General features: G+C 36.4%; 1 protein-coding gene across 1 annotated transcript in view; it reads right to left on the reverse strand.

The window, feature by feature from the left end:
• ROBO1 (roundabout guidance receptor 1) overlaps positions 1–26,325 on the reverse strand; it is a 928,971-nt gene that overhangs the window by 18,233 nt on the left and 884,413 nt on the right. Inside the window, exons 21-26 of the mRNA XM_082392465.1 lie at positions 22,745–22,899; positions 19,861–20,196; positions 17,532–17,639; positions 14,546–14,690; positions 11,321–11,569; positions 2,354–2,760 (exon numbers count right to left, since the gene is read on the reverse strand). Of these exons, the coding sequence (XP_082248591.1) occupies positions 2,354–2,760; positions 11,321–11,569; positions 14,546–14,690; positions 17,532–17,639; positions 19,861–20,196; positions 22,745–22,899 (1,400 nt within the window). The remainder of the gene's footprint in view (positions 1–2,353; positions 2,761–11,320; positions 11,570–14,545; positions 14,691–17,531; positions 17,640–19,860; positions 20,197–22,744; positions 22,900–26,325) is intronic.

The following is a 26,325-nucleotide window of genomic DNA, read 5'->3' on the forward strand; positions in this document are numbered from 1 at the left end:
TGGAATTAAGCTAGCTCACATATTTAGACCTGCCAAAAATTACTCACACCCCTTTTCTCTCACAAGATATTTATTTGCTGGCTATGGATATTTAAAGTGACCCCTCCAGAGACTTTTATGTTTTTTGGTGATGGTATATAGGTAGTTGTTTTCAGTTATTTGATTTTAGAGGGACAATATTCACAGGTGATAAATGAATCTGCTAATCAGACATGGTGCACTGCGGTGCTCTCCAATTCTCTGGCTTTTTCTTACAGAGACATATTACAACAGCACAAAATATTTAATCCATAATGGCAGTGGAGATCTATTGGCCTTACACTTGACATTTGTTATTTTGGTTCCTTGAAATTCCAGAGATTCAAATACAGAACTTTCTGTTGTACTACAAGAAACCTCAGAGAGACCTAGACAATATGTGTTTTGGCTATAAACAGAAGAAGCCACATATAGTAAAATCAACACATTTAAATGTGCTAACGGAAGCATATTAAATAAAAGACATTAATGCGGCCAAGCGAGAAGCAATGTGATTGGATTATTCATTCATATTAACTTCAAGTCATATGATAAGCAGCACCCTTTCCTGAAAAGAACATTTTAATAGGCAGAGTCCAATGCCTGTTTAGTTCATTATAATTATGAACCAAATGAAAACCAGAAGAGCCACTAAATTACAGTACAATAAAATATTAAACCAAACTCTTTTTAGCTATGATGGAGACTATTACAATTAAAGTTACATATCCATGAAAAGAGAGAATTAGGGCTGAGACTGAACCCATTACTCATTCTATTGTGTAAGGCCATCTACCGCTCATAGACCCTGAGGCATAAGGTCGTTCGCAGATGAATTTTCAACATTATTTCTATGTCTTGTTGAGTTAATGAACTGAAACACACGCTTAATGCAATCTGAAAGCAGTAGTTTGAGATGCTTAATTTCACTTATTTTTTTTTACAGAAGATTAAAAAATAAGGAGAAACAAAAGCTATATATAAAGTTAAATGTTATTTATTTATTAGGAACGATAGATATGTTTGCATACTTATTTTATTATACTCAGAAGCAACTAGGGGAGAAAAAGGAAATTTGGTTGAATATCATAAAGTATAGGGCTGGCTGAAATAAGTATGCATTCTATGATAATAGTTTGAGAGATAGTAGACACTTTTTTTCCTGCAACACGTTCTTGATAAATAATATATAGGAAAAGAAAACTTTATGATGTGAGTTAAATTTTCTCTGAATATATTCTACACTGGTAAGAAACAATGACCAATCCAATATCTGAAGAGAACATGGAAAACTACCAATGTGGTACTTATTAAACTAAGAAAAATAAAACAACAAAATAGCAATTATTGATTTGTTGTGATAGTCTTCCTCAGAAATAGCTCTCTTTCTTGTTGACCACATTATTTTTATTCTATTCATATTTTCTTGGTTACCAGAAATATACACATACACTCAACATGTATATGAATGTATATATGTGCATATTCCATTCTACAGAAATGAAAATCATGGGATAAATGTATGATTTAAATTAATTTTTTTTCTTTCTCATACAATTTACTTTCTAAACAGAGTTGGGAGTGGGAGATAAGTAAAAATGGGTTAAAACATAAGAATGGATATATAGTAATTAAAAACAGGCTACTGGCAATGAAAAGGGAAAATAGATGGAAAAAATATATAAGCGTTTGGATTAACTTGCTCTCCAAATTATTAGACTAACAATGTATACTTTAAGTGTGGAACATACCTATGCCTGGAAATGTGTGTATATTACAAACATCTTTATATCTTCTCAATTAAATTAGTGTTCTAATTGAGAGGGCATGAAGAGAATGGGGGTTAAGGAGAAATAGCCCAGTTTCCAATGGTTGAGTGTCCCCTCCGGACGTTTATCTATTTCTCCTAGACACTTTCTAATTAAATGGGATGAGAGAACTACCTCAATGAATTTTATTTTGGTGACTTTTTACATCTTAAAAAAAAACCATATAACACAAACCTCATTTAATTGACCATATACATTCCAAAAGAAATTGTACATATATTTGCTAAGACTATCTTAAAAATGAAGACTTTTCAGGTAGCTTCACTCACATTACATAGGATTTATTAAATAAAAATAAAATAGAAGATTTAAAAAGCCTGCTATGAAAAAGGGAATAAGCAAGCTACATCGTCATCTTGGACCTTGGTTTCCTTAGGCAGCCAAAAAAAAAAAAAGAGTAATAATAGTTGCATTTCATATAGGGCATAAGATTATGGAGATAATCAGCAACTGACAAATGCACATCGAATTTTCTTTTCCAGCTTGGAGAAAAGCGGACGACTTACCAGCAGCATCCTGCATTTGGCGCCGCGCCACTTTGAGACCAGCGTACTCTGCTGCTGCTGCCACCGCCTGGGCAAAATCGGCATCGGTGAAAAAGGAGCCGTCAGAAGAACTAACACTGGAGCGTCCGCTGGAAATGTTGTCCTCCTCTGAGGCTGAGCCCCAGCCATTGATCATGGACCCAGTGACAGAGCTCTCCAGGTCCCCGACACTGGAGGCAGGGGTCTGCTCAAGCCCGCGTAACAAAAGCCTTCTGGTCTGCATCTTGGCTACTTCCATGTCGGCTTCGTCTTCTTCCTCTTCTGGCGCATCCGTATCCATATCTGAGACGAGGGGTCCTGAAATGTAGCCGTAGGTATGGGGTGGGGAAATCGGCCGTGGAGGTGGAGGAGGGCTCACCGGCTGCCGTCTGCAGGAAAATGAATAAACAGGTATGGCTTAGCTCATTGCTTAGGACACAAAAGCATAAATTAACCAAGAAATTCACAAGTCTTTGCTTCCGTGGAGCTAATTTGTTCAGGAAAAACAACTGGAAATCAGAGCATGTGTAGGTTTTATTCTGAGTTGTAAGAAATTTACCTCAAAACCAGAGGTACAAATGTAAAATAGATAGCTAGTGGGAAGCAGCCGCATAGCACAGGGAGATCAGCATGGTGCTTTGTGACCGCCTGGGGGGGTGGGATGGGGAGGGTGGGAGGGAGGGAGATGCGGGAGGGAGGAGATATGGGAACGTGTGTATATCTGTAGCTGATTCACTTTGTTATAAAGCAGAAACTAACACACCATTGTGAAGCAATTATACTTCAATAAAGATGTTTAAAAAACAAAAACAAAAACAAAAACAAAAAACCAGAGGTACTTTTAAGCACGCTGGGCTACCTTTTGATTCAAGCTTAATAGAAATATACTCATCTATCTATAAGTCTTCTTATGTTTTTATCTTTTGGATTACGTTCAGTTAAAACAGGGGTAAGTAATACCTATTTCAAAATTGACACCTATGTATGTGTCCTAAAGTGTATAGAATATTATTGACAGCTTATTATGACCAAAGACAGCAGACATCAGTCCTGAAACAGGCTGCTCCATAAACATCTAAACATGTTCCTTTCCCTTTCCTTCACTGCCATTCCCACCATTGTAAGCAAATGGACTCATTCATTTTGACTATAGAGTAGAATTTTACAGGATTAAAAAATTATGCATTGAGCATATGACACATTTTCCTTTAGATTTTAGTCTATTAAAAAGGTCTAAGAGCCAAGAGCAGTTTTTCTCCAAATTACTTACTTATAAAGATTATTAGCTATTTGCAAGTATATTGCTTTTACCATTATTCCACCTGTTTAACAGAATGCTTACAGGTATTTTTCTTGATGCTCTGGAAGTTAAGGGCCAAAGTTCAGGACAAAATGAAGCAGTATCCCACAATTTAAGTTCACAGTTACCAATAACTGGTTTCAACCATCTCTCCACAGATCTGGGGAACATCAGGGAAAAGCAGTCCTTCTCCTACCCTGCAACACCATCACACACAGTGAATATAAGATGACTGAGAAGGTAGAGAGCGTTTGGACATTAGTGGAAAGCAAGGTTTGTGGAAATAAGCTATACCCAAGGCTGGAGAATGCCAAGAGATTAACTCCTAATTAGGAAAGTGCCTGAAAAAAGGGACACATATAGTGATTTCCACTTGGAGGGCTACTTAGCGATGTGCTCAACAGTCCCAGTGCTCTCTAAGCAAGGTTAAAAAGATGACATAAGGGGAATATCATTTGGAAGAGTCATGACAACACCTCTTCAAATTCTGTGCTCCTGAGAAGAGGATAGATTCCAAATAAGCCTGCCAACCTAAGCACTAGTGTTGGAGGGTAAGTGACATTAGGATCTAGTGTAATCTGGTGACCCTATGGCTTGGGAGATTAGGAGAGATATGGCATGAATGCCACTGACTGGTAGGCCACCTGAAGATGTGGCTAAATTGTTCAAGGACTACAAATGCCTATCGATGCTGTCCAGGATTGAGTCCTTCATCAGTGGAGGAAGTTGGTGCCAGCCCCCTTCCCTCACCATTCTTATGATACTCATAGAGCAAGATGAGACAGAACAGTTCGTCGGGCTAACCAAATAGAAGACGGGCTCCTCATCTACTTTGCTCTTTTTATGTGCCCTTTTCCTTGCCTTAGCACTTGGGAGAATGCACTGGGAAGAGCGAGGAAGGAAGTGATTAAAAACAGAACACGCCCATTACTCCATGCCACCATGGCCACAGGCATGTGCAATCATCTGCAAAAAATCTGGAAATGCATGATTATGGTTTTAAAATTAACAGGACCGGGTCTTAAATTAAAAGAAAGCAAACAAAAAAAAACCATATAGGATCTGGTCAAGATCTAACTTAGGGACCTGCTATAGAGAGGGAAACAGAAGTTCAATATAGCACAGTGGTTAGGGTGGCATGGCAGTTGTTTGGAGAAAAAAGTGTTGTGTTTTTTATCCCAATGAATTGAGACACTTCAATAAACATGTTTTATTAACACAAATGGAAAGCATTAAAAATGAATGATTACTAAAATACTACAGTTAACTAATTTATTGAGCACCTACTTTGCAGCTAAGTATTTACAATGTTAACTCATTTAATTTTCTCAACAACTTTCCAGGGTACTTATTTTATTATTATTTTAACAGATGAGGAGATTGAAATTCAGAGGACATTGAAATGAAGGACCTTGCCAAAGTCCCCACAACTAGTATGTATCAAATTTAGAATTGAATCCCACATTCCATTTCCAAGGCCATGGCCTTTCCTCTAAGAATGGTGTTATTACACACAAATATACACACATACACATATGTAATATATATACACATACACAGTTCTTCAGTATAATGTGTTATTTTTCATTTCTGGGTCGTTTCTAATGCATCTGTGTGTGGCACTAGAAGAAACACGAAGAATATGCCAAAGCTGAAGTTATTTAAGAGATTAAGATGGATAATTGTTTCAATATGGAGTGTGTAACACACCCAGGATGAAAACCTTTATTTAATTTGGATTGCAATAAAATACGATACTTAAAAGTCAATTTACAGTCTTTGTCAGCAGGCACATTGTTATGAGAAGCCTGGGCTGTGGTGGAGAGCCCCTGGAGGATAAGACTCCATGAGGAGATAGAGAGAGGTCACGGAGCACTGAAACGTCAGGCATGTAAGTGAAGAAACTCACTTCAAAGTTGATCTCACAGCCCCAACGACCAGAGGAAGCCATGTGGGTTGGCGATGAATCGCCCAGGTGAATCCTTTCAGAATTCCTGACTCATGGAATTGTGAGTAAAACAAAATGGCTTTAGGTGATTACGTTTTAGTGTAGTTTGTAGGCAGCAATAGAAACAGGAACTTAGGGACTATGCTAGAAATTCAGCTAAATAAAATAGATATGTTCCTTGCCTGAAGGGACTTATAGTCTAGCGGAGGAGACAATTAATTAAATACGCAATGATAATGCAGTATTCACAAAGCTCCATGACAGAAGATATCTAGGGCAAGGTGGGAACACATAGAATTGGCTCCAATCTCAGAGCTGGGACATCAGGGAAAGATTCTAACGAGAGCATCTGCCATTTAATCTTGGATCTAAAGGATATGTAAGTGTTAGCTCCAAAAAAGAGAGAGGATAATGGTGTCCCAGGAAGATGAGAAGGCAAGTGCTAAGACCTCAAAGTGGGTGAGAGTGAGGCAGGAGATAGATGGGCCCCAGGCTGAGCACCTGGAGTTTGTCCCCTGCGGACAGATACACCAAGATGAAGACAATAGCAGGAGGGAGGAGAAGCTGAGCCCTGCCCAGATGAGAGACAAAGAGACCACATATTCCTCATTCTCCAAGTAAAGGAGAGCTTCCCGACTACACACACACAGAAAGACTCCTTGAAGGACAAAAAAGGAGGGGGGCGCCATCCCATAGTAAGTGATGTCAACCTACCCACAGGCCTCTTCGCTGGAATCCATCTTGGCTAAGAGATGCGCACGCACACATGGGAGGACCCTGAAATAAACCAAATACTGACTCAGAGCCAGGCAAAGCAAGATGATTGGCCAAAGGAAACCTGGAAGAAATGCCCCATGTAAGAGATTCAAACTACCACGAGGGTGCAACTCTCTCTCTGAGCCCGCCTGTGTGTGCCTATTCACACATACTCTTTTTTCCGCTAATAAACACTTTACTTGTTTCACTACTTTTCTGTCTCTTTGTGGAAATTTATTTGTCACTGGCCTTGCCACTGGCCACTGGTCCCTGGTGGTCTAGTGGCTAGGATTCAGTGTTCTCACTGCTGCAGCCTGACTTCAGTCTCTGGCCGGGGAACTGAAATCCTTCTTCAAGCCTCTGCAGGCTGAGGTCACCCAAGATCAAGAGCACTGGTCATTCCAGGAACTGGAAGAAACTTAGAGTAAAGGCAACAGGAGCAGTGAGCAGGGGAGTGGCAATGGGTAGGCAAAGGAAGGCATGCAGGGGTCAGGTCACAAAGGGCCTTGATTGCTACATTAAGGAATCTTGCCTTTATTCTAAGGGAAATGAGAAGTCATTGAGAGATTTTAAACAGTGGAGAGACTTGATCCGTGTCGCATTTTAGGAAAATGCCTCTGCACAGTCTGCAGCAAGAAGATTCGATTGAAGAAAGGGCAAGGCTAAAGGCAACAAAGACTACTTATGGACCATTGCAGTAATACAGGCAAGAGAAAATGGCTGTAGGAAGTAGGGAAGTGCCTTTACGGCTGGAGATACATGTATTGCTCTGAGTGATATTCAAACAGTAAACATCTGCAGGAACAGGTACTTGGATATAAAGGTCTGATTCTCTAGAATGAAATCTGTAGAGAAATACCTGTCTATCTTTAATGAGCGCATCATTAGGGGAGTGGCAGGATGATGAGAAACAGAAGTCATCTACTGATGGGGTAGGCATCCAAATAGGTTAAAGGTTTGAGAAGAGGCTTGACTCAAAGACTTAGAGATGGGAATTACAGCATTATATACAGTATCAAAAAGGTAGACATGACTTAAATGCCCAATATTAAGGAATTGTTTAAATAAATCACAGTATACATTTGTTTAACGTATCTAAGCTGTAATTGGCATGGAAAAATCCACTGTTCAGTGAAAAAAATACCTTATAAAATTATATTGGCATATCACAAATTCAAAGCAGTGTGAGTACATGTAGAGACGAAGGACGGAAAAGACCTTTACTGAGCTCTTAATGGTGACAATTTCTGACAACATAGATCATTGGTAATTTTGTATTTTCATTTTGTTTACCTGTATTTTCAAAAATTTCTATGGTAAACATGTAGAATATACCTTCAGCATAAAAAAGCAGTAATAGTTTTTTGTTTAATCGGCTTTCATCTAGTTCATATTAGTGCCCAGTGTTATTAATATTGTACCTTCATAGACTGAAAGTCATACCTTTTAAAAAAAAGGCTGAATGTAGTCAAAGAGGATTTTGAGTGCAGATACCCAGTGCATTTCCCAATTATACCTGTTCACTTTGAGTTCACCCCCGCCAAAACAGCAGGGAGTAAGTCAACTCCTCTAGTATCAGATTCCATTTATCAGATACTTACTGAAGAAGGCTTTGTGGAACTCAATGACGTGAGTAGGACCTGAGCTCTGCTCTCAAAGAGCTTTTAATTTAAATAGGGAAACAGAGATGCAAACAGCCAATGCTAATGCAACATGAAAACCTGATTAGTGTGGCAGCAGAGCTGTGAACAGACCATTGTAAAGAGTAAAGAGAAAGATTAGTTGATTTTTGCCAGGCAACAAGAAGAAAGTTGCACAGGTGGTGCATTTAAACAGGACTTGGAAAGATGAGAAGTGTTCGCCAGGCAATCAAAGAAACAGCATGTGCCAAGACGCATGTGCTTAGTGAGTGGCATTGCTGATTGGATGTTGGTGAGTTTAAGACAACAGGGAATTTGAAACAGACTAGAAAAGAGGGTGTGTGGAGGGGTTGGGAGGGAAGAGGTAAGTAAAGGAAAAAGGATTGTAAAAGGCTTTGATTACTGGGCTAAACAGTAAGAGCTGACGCTGAATGGGGAGTAATATTACCAGACCGGGGAGTAAAGTAAGATAATGTGGAGAGTGGACACAAAAGGGGAGAGAGAAGAAAAGTGGTGATCAGGTCAAGGATGTAGCAGTATTTCAAGAGACAGGGACTGAGGGCCTGCCCTGGGATTCTAGGAATGGAAACATAGGAACAAAATCAAGAGATATTTTGGAGTTAGAAAAGAAGGGACTCAGTGAATAACTTACTTTGGGGAATGGTAGGAAGATAACAGAAGAAATCAAACTATAAGATAATTACACTGATTTCAAAATCACAATTTCTTGTGATTTTTTTTTGCCTATTCTCTTGGCTCTTTTATTTTTAATATGTTGGTCAAATAAATAAGGATTAATGATTCTAAACAAGATAGCCAATAAAGGAGGAAAAGGAACAAGTTTGAAAGGTCAAGTGCAAAGAAAAAGAATTTGATTTCAGACATGTGTAGTCGGAGATGTCCAAGTGAAAATATCATGGTAGTGCTCAAGAAAAAGGGGTGGGCTGGCTAAATCAATGCGAAAGCCGTCAGCATATAAGTAATACTTGAACCAAGTGTAAGGATGATAGCACAAGGGTGAGGACAGTAGGGAACTAATATTTGTTGAACACTTACCCTGCTTTAGATACTTTATATACATGATTTCATTTAATTCTCACAAGAAATCAGAAAATTGTTATCACTGCAGAAAGCGTTAAGTGTAATAAAGACGGAGAAGCCTTTAGACTGACGATTAAGAGGTTACCTTCCGAAGCCTGATGGAAGCAAAATGGTATAAGCCAGCATACAGAGGGCTGAGGTGTGAAAAAGAATTAGGAAGGTAGAAATGATTAAAGAATCCTACAGAGTAGGAGAGAAAAAGAGCAGGATAACTGGAAGGGGAGGCTAAGGAAAGTTTAAAAAGTAGTAAGGTATATACACTACCATGTGTAAAATAGATAGCTAGCGGGAACGTGCTATAAAGCACAGGAAGCTCAGCTCGGTGCTCTGTGATGACCTAGATGGGTGGGATGGGAGGGTGGGTGGGAGGGAGGTCCAAGAGGGAGGGGGTATATGTAAACATATAGCTGATTCACTGCATTGTACAGCAGAAACTAACACAACACTGTAAAGCAATTATACTCCAATAAAAAAAAAAAGCAGTAGGGTTAACAGTGAAGAGAAAGGATTGAATGAAGAGAAAGAGGCTGAAAAGTCAAGATAGATAAGCTGCTTTTTGATCGTGATCAAGAAAGGTGAAGAGGATGACATAAAGAACACAAAAGAAGAGCTGGCCAGGAAGAAGATACTGGGTGTACCACTTGTAACACAGAGGAGGATGGTGAGGAAATAAGTAATTTGAAAGAATGAGAAAAGAATGTTGAGGTATTTCAGGGCTAACAGCCTCTATTAGCATCTCATTTTCTCCGAATAAGAGTGGCAGAGATCGTTGTGACCTTAATAGGGAAAAGAGATGCCTTATTTATTCTCAATCTTCATGAAGTTCCATGGGTTAATAATACTAAAGTTAAATGTCTGGCAATCCAACTTTCCCCTTGTCACACAGAAGAAAATTTAACTACTTCCTTCATTTTAGAGAGTATATGAGTTAAATTTGGTAATAACCTCTTACTCATAGAATAGTTAATAAACACTGCAAGTTCTATTTTAACCTACAGAATTCAAGCAGCATAAACCAGAATTTGTTATTCATTCAAGAATATTGAAGGAGATCTTCTGGGGCAAATAATATACTCAGTTTCAAATGATATTAGGAATACAGAAAGTAATATATATGTAATGTGTCAAGGGCAATAAAATAGTACAAACAAAATCATCAATAATGAGAGAAGTGCTGATATGATGCAGTAACAGCTTTTATGTGGTAGAGATGCCAAGTGAAGGATTTGTGCAAAACAAAAATGTACTGGTTAGCAATGCTGAACATATAGGTTAAAGAAAGTCTAAGACACACACATGCACACACACACACACACAAACACACTACTAAGTAGCTTGGACAAAAGGACTGCAACCTAACATTCAATCAAAATAAAGGTACCTGAGTCAACACAAAATGAATATACCAAATTCATTCTTCTGTAACATTACAGCTATGAAAGGACAAATCATTCTGCAGACTTAATTTTAAAAGACAGGAAAGGGACTTCCCTGGTGGTCCAGTGGTAAAGAATCCACCTTCCAATGCAGGGGATGAGGGTTCGATACCTGGTTGGGGAACTAAGATCCCACATGCCTCGGGGCAACTAAGCCTGTGTGCCGCAACTACTGAGCTTGTGCGCCTCAACTAGAGAGCCTGCATGCTGCAAACTACAGAGCCCACGTGCCCTGGAGCCCACGTGCCCTGGAGCCCACGCACCACAACTAGAGAAGAGAAATCCCGCACATCACAACTAGAGGGAAGCCCGCGTGCTGCAAGGAAGACCCTATGCAGCCAAAAAAAAAAAAAGTTGTTAAAAAAATAAAAATAAAAGGAGAAAAATCTATTCTTCACAGACTAAAGAAGTGACAGGCCCATGCATAAAGAAAACTAAAATACAAAATCACCCATCATCAATAAAATGTTACAAGATTAGCAACCCATATATTTACTACATGATCTCCACGTGTTTATGAATGCAATTATCATAAGTGGGTGAGAATTAAGGCACATTATTTTATGGTTGCAAGTTCACTGGGATCAATTAATCTAATGTTCTGATCAACAATATTACTTGATATGCTAATTACCAAGGCATACTGTGTGATGATACTGGAAAAAAGCCCCATGTGACCTGAAAATTGCTTCATGTAATAGCATTCTGTAAATGCCACTTAGGAGTGGAAATGATCTGATTTGTCAGTAAAGACTGGTAACAACGTACCTCCTGTCGGGTTGGTGCTGCATGTGGCCGATCTCCTCTGGACAATCCTGTAACATGGGCTGGAGTTCTTCCTGTGGAGAGGGGGTCAGAGTGGCAGTGGACTGATGGCTGTAAGACACGGCAGCTGGAGAAGAAGCAGCTCCCCGCACAGGGGGAGTGGGGCCTCGCTCATCTTCCTCCTCTTCTAGTTCTCCTTGTTGCAAATACATCCTGGCTGGTGGCACGGGACATGGCATCTCTTGGTCATAGCTAAAACAAATTATAAGGACACTTAGATTGACTTCAGGTTATTCAAATAAACTATTTGTATAGTTAGTGAAGTATCAACTTTGAGTTGCTTTTGAAATCTGAATCTTTTGGCCACCTTAAGAAGGTATTGTTTAAAAAAAATAGTTCCCTGTCATAAATGTGTGTGAATTGCTATATATAACATTTTTTTCTCTGAGGGATTACAATTTAATTGGCTCATTACAGGCTCTGAGAAGTCATGCAATAAAGAAATCTATTTAACATAGTTTAATTTAGTAAACCCCAGAAGTGTTTGATATATTCTATCCCTCCAACTCAACATGATCTCTAAAGGATGACTCAAGGACGGTCTTGCAAATAATCCAAAGATGATATGCTAACCTCTGTGAAAAATTACTCTTGAAAATCCCTTCAGAGGGAGGTACATTGGAGATCAAATTATTAGTCCAATATAACCCACTTTTCCTCTAAAATTATAATAGATCACTATTTCTTCAGTTGAGCACAAAATAAAGTACATAGTACTTTGTAAAGTACATGGCTTGCATTTAGGATGCTGAATGAAAAACACAATAAATAAAATAGTCAATAAACAATAAAATGTCCCTCTACTCCTCTGCTAGAGCTGTGTAGGAAGCTCTAAATGGATCTGGGGAACATTCATGACTTTCTCTTTTACCTCAGGGCATATGGTTATTAATTAGAAGGGAAGTAACTTAATGCATTATACAAATTGTGTTCATGTTACCCCTCTCTCTTGTTCATTCTCCACCACCTGCCTTGTTTACCAGAACTCAGGAAAGTTGATGCTCATATAACATGATTTCTTTGTATCTTCTTTTACTGAACTAATCCTACCACCTTCCTCTTGGACACTTTTTCCTGTGTTTCCTAGGTATCTTGTATTCATCCTGACATTTCTCTCTCTCTTCTACCTCAAACTGTTTCCCAGTTCATTTCTATTCGACTTCTAAAAATATCTCTAAAATCGATTCCTTTTTCTCCATCCTCACATTGCTTCCAAAATTACTTTATTATAATATGCATCACTCTCTGGTTATTCACCTGCTTTAAAGTAATAAATGGCTCTTTAATTGCCTAGAGAATAAAATACGAGGACCTAAACAAGGCATTCAAGTACCTGTATAATCTGGCTTACACTTGCCATCCCAGCTTCCTCTCACTCTTTACCATGTGTTTCATATTAGTTCTCATGTTAGTCCACATCACTCTGTGGTCTCAATGTCCCAAAACCCCCTCCTCTTGATTGAGAAACTTCTCATTTGTTAAGCTCAAAAACAAAAGCAGCAAATCAGGAAAGCTTCATTCTTCTCAGTTAGAATCAGCCTTTCTCTTTGGGGCACAGTTGCATCCCTTGTTTTTTTTTTGTTAAACTATATCGACTTATTTCATTTTATTCCTATTTTTGGTGGACTAAAATAGTAATGAATGTTGTTAATATAGCCTAGGAAATGAATTTTTTAAGATACAGCCAATCCTGGTTATTTGCACATTCCATATTTGCAGATTCACCTACTTGCTAAAAAAAAAGTTGTAACCCAAAGTCAATACCCATAGCACTTTTGTGGTCATTCATGGATATGTGCAGAGAAGCAAAAAATTTGAGTCACCTGATGCATACATTCCTAGCTGAGGTCAAACAAGACAACACTCCACCTTCTTGTTTCAGCTCCTTTTCATGGCCTGTAGTGCCATGTTGTTCGCTCTCTCTCTTTTTTTTTTTTCTTTTTTTTTTGCTTTATGTTGGTGAGTTCCCTGTTTAATATGACCCCCAAGTGTAGTGCTTTAGGGCTGTCTAGGGTTCCCAAGGGCAAGAAGGCTGTGATGTGCCTTAATGGAGAAAATATGTGTATTAGATATAACTTACAGTGCTGTTGGCTGTGAATTCAATGTTAATGAATCAACAATACATATTAAATAGGGTGTCTTTAAACAAAAACACACATAAAACAAGGTTATGTATGGATGGACTGACAAAAATGTTGTGACCAGAGGCTTGCAGGAACTTAACCCTGCATTTCTCCTAGGAGCAATGGCGCACTACTTGCTAATTCAGTGATTGGAAAATTAAAGTCCAGAGACTTTGTTTCCTGGCATAGTTGGAACTGTAAAACTGTTTTTTGTTTTGTTTTGTTTTTTTGTGGAGAATGAAAGAAAAATGTCTTCATTTCTATAATAGTCATTAAAAAGAATGTATTTTCAGGTCGATTTGTATTTTTTGTGTTAATTCTCCATTGATCACACTAGTGAAGCTGTTTTGTTTTGTTGGGCTGGACCATGTCCAGTTCTACAGAAGCTGGAGTGAGGAAGAAGCACGCTAACTTCCTAATTGCTGTCGTGTGGATTATTTACACTTGTTAAATCCCTGAGAGAGACAATTCAGTAAGTTTAAATTTCTACAGTGTTCAGCAGAATGTGATAATATCTAAGAACAAACAGTTTTCAGGATACTGTGGCTGTGGTATAAATCCATACAATTATTTTATGAAAATTTAGAGATGTGCAACAGAAGTTCTGATATTTGAAAAATACAAAATCATATACAGAGAGCGATATATATGTGATCTCATATAAATTCATATATAATCATGATCATATATGTAAACTATGTGTATACGATGTAAAATATTTGTAAATATAAATATGTAAACTATGTGTGTGTATAGATGTAAGTGTGTGTGTGTGTGTGTGTGTGTGTGTGTGTGTATTCATGATTCATGATTCTTAGTTCCAAAAGAAGCTTCCAAGATGCAAATTCCTTTTTTTGGCAACACTGAGGAGGGTTTTTAAGTTGTGCTGAGCTAACAACAGCTCAGAGACAAATGTTTTATTCAGAAACAGATGTTCATGGACCCTAGGAGTCAGTCTCCCTTGGTGATCGAGTTTAATGATGACTTAACATGGGTTTAAGGAATCATATTATTCCACTTACCTCTGTTCTAAAATCCCTCTTACCTTTCATCTACAGAAATACTGTACTCTTCACTAGTGCTCTGAGGGGGAGGATGCACTGGGGGAGGAGGAAGCAGGTCTGCCCAGTTCATGCCACCTTGTTTTGGTACCTTGGGTGTCCGTGCCCCTTTCTTGTGCCCTTGACTCCCTTGAAAAGAAATAAAATGCAAGTCTTTCACTTCTGGACTTTAAATCTTTTCTATTATCCACAGGTTAATTATTTTCTGTAAATATGATCTTATGGTTCATATATTGAGAGAGATAAACACACTCTTCTTCATTAATTTTAAACAGCACTTTGTACGACAGAAGACGCAGAATATTGCCAAGTTTAACTGCAAAATAAATAGGGAAAAAGCAATAAAATCATAAATGAATTTTACAAGTCATATCATTAATAGTGATCTTCTTACAGCAATTAATTGCATTATGGATTATCATCTAAAACAAATGAGCTGAAGACATATTTTCTGAATTGCCTTTCTATTATTTAATTGCTGGAACCTAAAATACAATGTGATACAGATACGATCTATTACATTTCCACTGTTGCATTAAATCACTGAGTATATATAATTTGTACTTGTCCATTGAAGTGTTTTAGGCACAATGAAATTACTCGTTTTCATCAGAAAGGCAGGTGCAGATGAAAATAATTGCTGGAAGAACTAATATATCTAACAACAAAAGAAGCAGAAAAATGATTTTTAAAAAGGAACAGAAATGTTTTTAGCCACTGTTTCTATAAATTTATGGCTTAGAGTGAAATAATGTTGCTTGAACATTCTTAGAAGTTCAGAATAGCTCAATTATTCAAGTTCCCCAAATTCTGATATTAGATTTGGCATATTCTTTAAACATAGGTAGCTGCACATTTTGGTATATTCATTCTAAAATAACTTTAGGTCAAAAGATATTTGGGGATAAAATGGTCTTTATCCTCTTCCTCCAATATGATACATTTTAGATTCTTATGTAAATTATAGACAATGAGTCTATAATTATTTTTCTCATATGATCCCTTAAATTCAGTGAATTGTCTTGATCTTTTTTTTTAAACCTTTCTGAAACAGCTCCAAGTTACATGGTACATGAGACAAGTCTGAGTATATTCAATGACCCTTATTTTTTTTTAAGTCACTTGAAAATTTGCAAATGGCAGTGTTTGTTAAGCCAGATGTTCTTGCACTGGTATGTTACTGCACCAAGTGTGGGCTGAGGGACATGTTGTTATTCATAAATTATGACTGTCAGGCTTCTTCTTATGTGTCTCCATTCTCTCTTCCTCCACTCAGTTGTCCTGTATTGGAATGGCTATGCATGTATTGTGGAGTTGACTATCCCCAATACCTTCCTCTTGATTTCCTGGCATACATCTACTGTAACAAACCCATCTGTCCTGAAAGGCCTAACATCACAAGTCTCTCCTACACTTAATTGCTTCATTCTCTCCCCTAATTACCATCAGATTTCACATCTTTGTATCTTTTTACCACATATGTATCTAAGCTGAGGGATGAAGAAAGTCAATTGAATATTAACAACCTAGAATCATTTTTTTTCCATTAAGACATGTTTTTCTCTTTAAGTGGCTAAGAATTCAAAGAAGAAACGGCATGAGATATCAAATACGAAAATATTTTATATACTTTTCCCAAGAGTACATCCTCGAAAATTTTCTCTTAATTTAGGGTTTACTTACTTTGAAAAAGAAAAAAAAAGTTGTTTGATAAGATTTGATTGTTAAAAAAAAAAATCAAACCATATATAGTAGAACAAGAGTAGATCTAGAAAGGAATAGGAGCCATTTCTAAGATCCTTAATTCAAATAGAAACAATTTCAATCAGTGATAAAACACAGCCTAGAAAATGCAAAATCAGCATGCCTTAGTCAAGGGAAGATGATAAAATGCAAATATCATATCCATTACAGAAGAGAGTTAGAGACATTTGGCTAAAAGCACCTACCAGCAACTTTAATCCAGTTGCTAGGAAGTAATATTTCTACCCTCTCCTGGAGAAACAAACTAGAGTCAAGATCAATTGGTTTTGTTCTCATTGTGGTATGACTTGTTGTGGTGCCACATGTTAGTTCTAATAACCAACCGTCTTTAATTAGAAAAACAGGACTTAAGTACCAGCAAGCTCACATCTGCAACCCTTATCAGGAAAACAGCTGGCAAACAGCTGCAACAGCATGAAGACCACAGGGAAGAGGCTTCAATGTGGCTTCTGAGGCACTTAAAGACTGAAGTTGGGAAGTTGCTTTACGACGTTTTAGAGCAAGAACTGAGTGAGGGATAGTAGAGAGATTATAAACTGAGGCAGGTTCCAACTGTACCTAAATCTCAAGATATTTTCGCTTGATTCTGCTCAAGTGTACTCAAATTTTATATGCTTTTATATGCTTTAATAGCCTTCCTTCAAATGGTAACATATTTAGCAGATTAACTATATGTGCAACATTTTTAAGTTATATTTTTGCTGAGATGGAAAAAAGTTTCAACTGCCTTTAAAGATTAAGTCATGCTTCTGGTTTTAATAAAGGTTTTTAACAAGGAGGAAAATAGGAGCCTCAATCTTTGTTACCAAATAGAACATAAAAAATGGTAGCACAGGGAGATCAGCTCCGGTGTTTTGTGACCACCTAGAGGGGTGGGATAGGGAGAGTGGGAGGAAGACGCAAGAGGGAGGAGATATGGGGATATATGTATATGTATAGCTGATTCACTTTGTTACACAGCAGAAATTAACACACCATTGTAAAGCAATTATACTCCAATAAAGATGTTAAAAAAAAAAATGGTTTAGTGAGTGAACAGTCCCTCAAATTGCAGAGACAAGACCCATCCCTGGAAGATTCAAATCATATAAAGTGATTAGACATGTCATATACACATATCAGATCATTAGCATTCAAGTTGTAATATTGAAATGTACCATCCTTTTAAAGGAGAGATTGGCTTTCTCCTTGGTTTCCCTTACTTACCAGATGTACTACTGCCCCGGTCTGAACTATTGTAGGATCCTCCTGTATTCTGGTCATATGATTGATTGTATGGGATAGTTGGAGGAATTGTGTCATTTGCTCGATAATCTAGACATTTCAGATGGGAAAAAAATTAAACATTTATTTTGGTGCCTCAATCATTTACTAACGATTAAGCTTTCAAACTATCATGTTGATCACCTGCTAAAATGTACGTAAGTGTTCAGAATGAAAGGTCAAGAAAAAATAAAGATCTTTAAACACGTCTCCTTTAAGATTTATAAAATACAAACTCATTGCCTCATCTTCTACGCATGAACCAGAATGAATCCTACCAGGGACTATTTCTTCTTTTAAAATACTTATAAATTAGCTAAGGCAGAAATCAGATTTGCTTGACTTCTTATCTTTAAAAATATAGTAACAAAATAATCTTAATAACAAGAAATTGGGAAAATGTCATGTGTGTGAATCATTTAAAAAAATAAAAAAATAAAAAAATAAAATAAAACATAAAACTGAAACTTGCCAGGAAGATTATATCTAATAAAAAATATATCCATGTTAAGAAGATGAAGTATCTCAGTCTCCCACAAATGCTTCTGCTTACTTAGGCAGAGGTGAAAATCCAAATGATAAACTCACCACTGGAATGTACTGAGTAATAATCTGTCAGGCTAGTTGCATTCCAGTGTCTTTATTATAGTTTGACGTAGCAAGTCTGTTTATAAGCAGTATAAACAATAAATCAGAGCTCTGAAATATTTGTACAGAGGACTGTCAGACCTTTCTAAAGTCCACAATAAAGCCATATACTATACAGGAATAATATGACAATAGTTTGAATTCCCACTGTAAAGTTTACAATTACAGAAACTCTCCTATTCATCTTGGTCAGCCTTTGTCATGAACTCATATATTATGCTAAGTGAAATAAGTCACACAGAGAAAGACAAATATTGTATGATATCACTTACATGTGGAATCTAAAAAATACAATAAGCTAGTGAATATAACAGAAAAGAAGCAGACTCACAGATATAGAGAAAAAACTAGTGGTTACCAGTGGGTAGAGGGAAGGGGAAGGGGCAATATAAGCGTAGGGGACTAACAGTTACAAACTATTATTTATAAAATAAGCTACAAGGACATATTGTACAACACAAGGAAAATAGCCAGTATTTTATAATAACTATAAATGGAGTGTAACCCTTAAAAATTGTGAATGACTATATTGTGCACCTGTAATTTATATAATAGTGTACATCAACTATACTTTGAGAAAAAAAATGGTTAAAAAATAAATGTTTATTGAATTGGGTTATTATGCCAATCAAATGTTTCCTTAAACTGGGAAAAAAAAGCAAGATAACTGTATTATTAAATTAAAACATATAACACTAACTTAAATGAAATGTTTGTCTTAAGTTATCTTTTTTGCAGTCTCCAACTGTAATAAGTTGTTCCCAACTCAAACCTAAAAAAAAAGAAATCTGTGTTTCCAATTATCTGTAATTAAATGTATCCTTTACCTGGACACTCATACACAATTGCCCTGACCTATTCAAATCGGAGCAATCCCTTTATTTCCAGAGGTCTAACTTTACAAATCATGTTTTTAAAGCAGTAGTCTGAGGGACTACAAAGAAATCAAATACCTATCTCTTCCAACTCACCCATACTGTAACAGAGAAACATTTCCTTCAGGCCATAAAATATTATTCTGCTGCAACAAGCTAACACTAAGAATTTATTTTAAGTTCTATCATGACAGACTTCAAATCAGGCTACCCAAAGAAATTTAGGTTCTGAAATCATACATTGCAGCAGTCTCAGTAACCACATGAGGTAGGAGAAATGTAACAGATTGAACCACTTCTCCAGTTCAAGTTTAATTTAATTATTTTTCTTCAGTTTGATAAAAAAGCCATTCGTTTATATGACCATGTAGAAGCAATTATCTTCCATTCTCGAGTGGAAAGAATGGGAGAGTCTATTTATTTAAAATGTGAGGTATTGTGATGGTTGTACATCTGCCTTATGAATAAAAGATTGCCTGTCCTGAGCAATCCCTCACCTACGATTAAATTTAAATTAATCTCAAGCCATTTGAAAATACTTATATATTATTATAAAATCAATATTCCAAGGTTATTGTTGTGCTAATTAACTTTTTGACACTGGAAATTTTGAAACCAAAGAAATAAGAAAACCTTAGTGACCAAAGAAAGATTTCACACGCTAGTTCCAGACAAGCTTCGGCATGTAGTGCTGAAGGGTTAAGGACGCCAATACAGAAAAGGATGGGAATAAAGGCAAGGCTCTTCACCTTTGTTCAGTTTGTTTTGCTCCATGATGTTATACTGAATTGGTGCCACTTCTTGTTTCTGCTGTCCGGATGGTTTCCAGTGCTTCTCGCTGGAGTCCCCACTGCCATTGTTCATGTTGTTGCTGAGGTTTGACTGGATGAGCTGGGTGGTGGCATAAGGGGTGGGCTGCCCTGATGGATTGACAAAACGCCCATCCTTCAGATTTGGGCTATTGAAGGTTTTCATCTCATTGATTTTGTTACTAAGGTCCACATCACCATAAACAGTTGACTCAGGGAGCATCAGATTTGTTTGTTTGTTATCCAGTTGGTTGTTATAATTTGCTATACAATCAGCTATGTGCAATGGAGAGGAAAAGGAAAAAGTCATTCTGCATGGTTATTCGTTTTAAATTTCCTTGTAAGTAGCTTTGTGAGTCACAGTAAAATTGTTCTATAAAGTATAAATGGGCTTAAATATCATGAATAAAAAGGACCAAATATTCTTATGTCCTTTCTAAAGAACATAGTCAAATGTTCTTTCTAAAGAAAAATTGAGTGAATAAGAGAGGACACGTAATTTATATGGAGCCTAAATAATTCTGAACTTCTGCTAGTGTTACACAGTTTATAAATAATGCACCCAATTTAAATAATTTTCCTTTAACAACCCCATTAATGGGAATTGCACTAAAATAATATATACATGAATATCTTTATGTGCCAACTTAAAATTTTCTAGTCTGGAGTTACTGAACTATTTGAAGTTACTAGTTAAGCTTATAGGTTAAGAATCCAGACCAAAAAAAAAAAAAAAAGAACCCTCTGCCCTCGGATCAAGGAACTTGAGATTTCAATATTTTATAAAATAACTCTACTCAAAAAATATGAGGAACAGAGGTAAAGTGACAGTAAATAGTGCTCAGGAGAATTTTATTAGTTTTTTCCCTTGGTCATGCAGGATAATCATTATCAGGAAAAGATGTTCTATAATCATTTTTCATGGTTTCATAATGACACCTCAAGAAGTATAAAATGACAATAAAGATGGCAAAATGAATCATAGCAGCCAGGGCAATTTATCAAGTAACACCTGAAATAATACCTAATATGTCTAATATTTCAATTTCACTCTAATTTTCCCTTTCTTTAAATATTTGAGAGTGAAATAACTAATATATATATAGGAAATATTCAAAGCCTGTAGCTGAAAATATTCAAACAGCAGGAAGAACTAAAATCATCATTTAAAATTAAAACATTTTTAAAATAAAAAATTAGTCAAGTTATAATAGTAAAAATACAACTATTTTAATTCATAGTGGCTGCAACATTAACAGGTCACCTTGAGGATTAGTTTTCAACTGGATATCTTAAAAAATGATAAATTAACACGGTCACTACTAAAGATGTAAAAATGAATATAGTTTTAAGAAAAATCTGCAATTTCTCTATCCTACTGAATTCAACTACCCTGCATTTCAACAACAAATGATCAGGGATGAGGGGTATTTGATCAATCTGGCTTTTAGTAATTCTTATTTCTAATTTCTAGGTATTAAGTTTTATATAATAGTGGTTAAACAATATTTTTAATGGCAATATGGTTTTGGCAATCTTGTTTTTCTTTGCCACTCTTTCCATATGAGTAACATCCAATAGAACTCTCTCAGATGATGGACATGCTCTATTCTGCATTGTCTAATATGATAGCCACTAGCCACATGTGGCTACTGAGCACTTGAAATGTGGCTAGTGCAAATGAGGAACTGGATTTTAAATGGTACTTTATTAAATTTAAATTTAAATAGCCACCTGAAGCCAGAGGCTACCATATTAGACAACACAGCTCTACATATTAATTTAAATGGATATTGTGATTTTTTTCTTTTATTGGGCTCAGCATAGTCTTTCTTTTACTTATAATTATGTGAGCACTTCTTCGCCTAGACAACTAGAATATGGACCTCTAGAGAACATGGACTTGGTCACATGGATATATCATTTCCATATCCATATCCAGTGGAGACTATGATTTGTTCTTTATGGTGCATCACACTTTTTACTTAAATGCCATATTCTATTTCCCTTTTCCTTAACTCCATGGGTTATTTTACTTCTATAGTCATATATTTTGATCCTTTATGATTCTTTTTATATTTCCTATATTGTGAATGAATGTTAAAAGGTTTTTTGTAAGAATTATTTGTAATTTTCTGTTTTTTCCTTTGCATATGCTACATCCAAATTTTACTGTCATGTTTTAGCATGAGATTTTAACAAGCAATTTACCACACATATTTCTGAACCAAAAAGACACAACACAAAATTAGTATTAGTATACACACCTGCAAAAGATATATATTTCTTGGATCTTAGGATTTACTAGTATACTATAAAAATCTAATTTTGACATTCAGTTAGCTTTCATTTAAAATGATTTATTACCACCAGATAATTATTATTATTATTGTTGCTGCTATTAAAAATTTGGTTCACTCAAACTATAGATCTATGGATCTTTTGATCTGCTTTATTCTTAAAATCTTTAAAATAAATACTATCAATAACTACAATTAAAATTCTAATTACATACATTCTTATGAAGAGGAATACTTTTGTATAATTTCATTTTTCCTCATTTGCTATCTATTCTAGAATTTATATTCTCCATTCTCCCTTTGCATACTGAGAAACTTTTTTTGGGTGGAGGGTGAGGTGTGGAGATACAGGGATGGAGAAAATATTCGAATCAGGCTAGTTTGCTAAACAACGGCTACTATTTCATGAAAACGTGGATTAAATTTCCTTTTCAGTTTAAGGAGAAGAAATCGAAAGTTATCTCCTCATGGCTTGTTCCTAACAATGCCAAGCTTGCCTATCAGGCTGTCTCTGTGCCTCTAACCTGGGCGACTATACGTGGTCAGGTTACTGTCGCTGTTTCCATTGCCTGCTGTGCAGCAGTTGATGGAGCAGTCATTGTGATTGTTCCCAGTATTAGGCCACGTGTCTGCCAGCCATGGCTGTGTGGCAGGTTCACTGATGTTGAGAAGTCCTGGCCTAAAGAAAAAAATATGTATAAAAGCAAGTTTTATATAAGTAGCAAATGATATTTCCTATTCAGAATTCCAGAAAATTCTTCCTCTCACTAGTCTCACAAATAATTTGGTCCACTATGCTGAAAGATACAATAATTCCTTTTATTTTACAGACAAGGCAACTATAACGTAATGTTCTGAGGCACGCCTCAGTTTATATAGCCATCCTGTTGTAAACGGTGAGACCAATTTTGTACCATTTGTAATGCTCTACTCCGCCTTCAGTCACAGTGGCTAAAAATCAAACATGGGATCTAAAGAACGTGGATACTTATATTTTGTAGTGTTTTAGTAGCGTAAAGAATATTCTCGTTAAGACAGTTTGCATTTCTTAATTTTTGACCCGTTAAAAAATAATGATCCCTCTCACAACTTCATTAAAAAATGGAACAAGCTTCTTTACTGAGATAAAGGATCCTTCACAGTAAGCACATTTGCATATTTTTCTTCAAAACCATGTTTCAGAGACAGTGAGTTTGGGGCTCTGTGACATTTTGCAGAGAGCCTCATCAGTGTTTCAGTGCACAGTTCTGTAAGCTTGTCAACATTTTCTGATGGTGACAATGTAAGATGCCATAAATCCTTTATAAACAAAGGAAAGCTACTGAATTAAATCTGGTAAAACGATGTCCACTGCAAGACATATTAGCGTTCATGGTTTTTTTTTTGCACGACAGATGTTAATCCTCTTTCACTGTGCATTGGGAATGCAAAGTACATCAGCAGTTATTAATGGCAGCCCTGGACCACCAGTGCCAGAGACACAGACTGCAGTCCAGGAATGGAAATCCTGAGGTCCTTTTCCAATACTGACTCCATTTGACAATCCAGCAAAAGAGGTGATGATGCATGATGTACTGTCAGATCCACAATAAACAGACTGGCACTACAGAGTCTGAAAAGATTTTCTTCATGGTTTCATTTTCTTTGCTAAAGTGCAATAACCACGCTTTCATTTACCTGGGAAGCAAGAGCCTGACATTTCACTCACCATGGTTCCTATGCTGGCATACAGAGAGTCAACCGAGGAAACTTTCTATGCAAAAGATGGTTATTTGAGGAATAATTCACTTCAAATGAAAAATATGGATTTATAAGTTATAGATCTGTATACATATATATATGTATATATGTGTGTATACATATATCTGTCATAAAAGTGAATGTTTACCCTTTGTTTACAAGGGTAAGGTGTGAGGCGTTGTTCTGACCTTTATATGTATTAACTCATTTAATCCTTCTAATAATCTACAGAGTAGTTACTATTATTATTCAGATTTTAAAGATTAGGAAACTGAGATACCTGAGAAAGGTTAAGAAACTCGTGCATGGGTACACAAAGTGAGTGAGTGGCAGAGCTGCGATTCAAATCCAAGTAGCCTGTCTGTAGAATCCACACTCTAAGCCAGAATACTATAAACACATATACTGGAGAGTGCTGGAATTTCCTAAAACCCTCAAACATTCCTAATAAAAGGAAGAGTGGAGTAATGTCTAAAGTCTTAACATTCAGAGTAACGTTGTTAAAACTGAATAAATTTACTATTAAAATTGTTGATAAAAATATGCTTTGAAGACCAATGTTGCTGACCTGTTAAAATTTAAAACATTTAAATGCAAGCTGTATCACAGATACCTGGAGCTTTTGAAATCAATGTTGGTTATAGAAATTCTGCATTTAGTAGTCTTTAGCTTTCCTTATTTTCTCTTGAACTTAAAGTGTGTTATCACTTTTTAAGTTATTAAAAATAAATCTCCGTATTTGACACTGTAGAAATATTATAGGATGTTTGAAGTACGGGTCAAGCCTGTCTTACATGTTTCAAAAGGAATAGACAATATTTTTATGCTACGATTCCCTCAGAAAAACACTTTTAAAAGTGAACGTTTTGATATCATCAGAGGCTGAAAGAACTTTTCATATGTATGGGAGCTTTCCAACAGGAAGTAGGATTAACAATTCACATCCTAGCTTTCAGTTCAGACTTGTGTTTGGAATGCTAATTATTTAGGGAAGAAGGTTGGGTCATGATTACCGGCCCATAATGAATCCTAAAATGCCATGGGTATATTTCAGAGAACTCTGAGGAAGTCAAGGTCATATGTAGCTACTCTGATAAGGGTGTTAGGGTCTTTAAAAACTAACAATCTCTCAAGCTATCTTTATGCATTTAAGATGATCTAGTGTGTATGAGACAGATTTAGCTGCCCAAAAAATAAGAAATGAAGCAGAAGCAAAACACACTGCTGGTTACAGGGATTAATATATGTCAGAAATATTATATAATATTACCATATTTTATATACATAAAAATGCAACCATATTATACATATATATCCATATAATATGTTAGTTGTTATATTTTCATGCTAATATATGTGAGTTTTGCCTATTTTTTCCTTGTCTTCAAAAAGATATTATCAGGGAAAGGAAGAGACTAGGGCTCTCAAAAACCATATTTAACTTCCAGTTTATATTAAGGGGATAGTTTTGTGTCACAAAGGAAAAGAGGACAAATGCAATTACCTTCAATTCCTCTGCTCCTGTTACTCCAGATATTCCAATCACTCACTCCAAAAACAAACAAACAACAAACAAACCTATTTGAACTCCTAAACCACAAAATAAAATACTAATACTAAAGGGTCCAGGGGCTGGGGAAAATAGTGAAGGGGCCTAGCAGCAAGGGTTGCCTGTACACTGTCTCCTCTTTCTTTTGATAGCTTGAAAGAATTTTGAAGCCCAGGAAGAAGCAAGGGATAGAGTTGAGAGTGGTCAGTCCTTCAAAGAGAAGCAAGGTCTGAACTCTTTCTTTCTCACCTCCCACTGCCAGGAAATGTGCTGTTGGCATTCTCGATCTGGTTAGCCTGACTTTCCTATGCTTTTCTTCAGGCTTTCTCTGCTGTTTCCTGATTTCTGCTGTGGTTTGGATTTTAACTAGTTTATTTTTGTTTGGAAGAGCAGATCGAGATGTGTGAGGTGAGGAGAACAAGTGAATAGAAACAGCCACTTAATATCCATGATCTGCCACTGGATTACATTGCAAATCCTTTGCCCTTTTTAAGTTGAGAAGAGGTCTCTTTGCTTACCGCAATCCTCATTTTCCCTTTTATGTGAAGAGCGGAATTCACAGTTTTGAGAACGAGGAGAGCTCTCAGGCTCTCCTTCTCTCTCAACCTTCTCCTTTATCAGAGGAAAATGTCCAGGGCCCCAAATTTTCTCTCATCAAGGACTGAACTCAAGTCTTCTGACATTTGTTTACTCAATAACTCATCCCTTCCTTCTTTAGATACTTTTTAGTGATATCTTTCAAAGATCAATAATTCATATATTGAATTTATGGATATATTCCAATAAATTACATTTATTGCATTACAAAAATTCATG

Source organism: Balaenoptera borealis, assembly GCF_965194805.1.
Source record: "Balaenoptera borealis genome assembly, chromosome: 5".
In the NCBI taxonomy this organism is placed as follows: domain Eukaryota; kingdom Metazoa; phylum Chordata; class Mammalia; order Artiodactyla; family Balaenopteridae; genus Balaenoptera; species Balaenoptera borealis.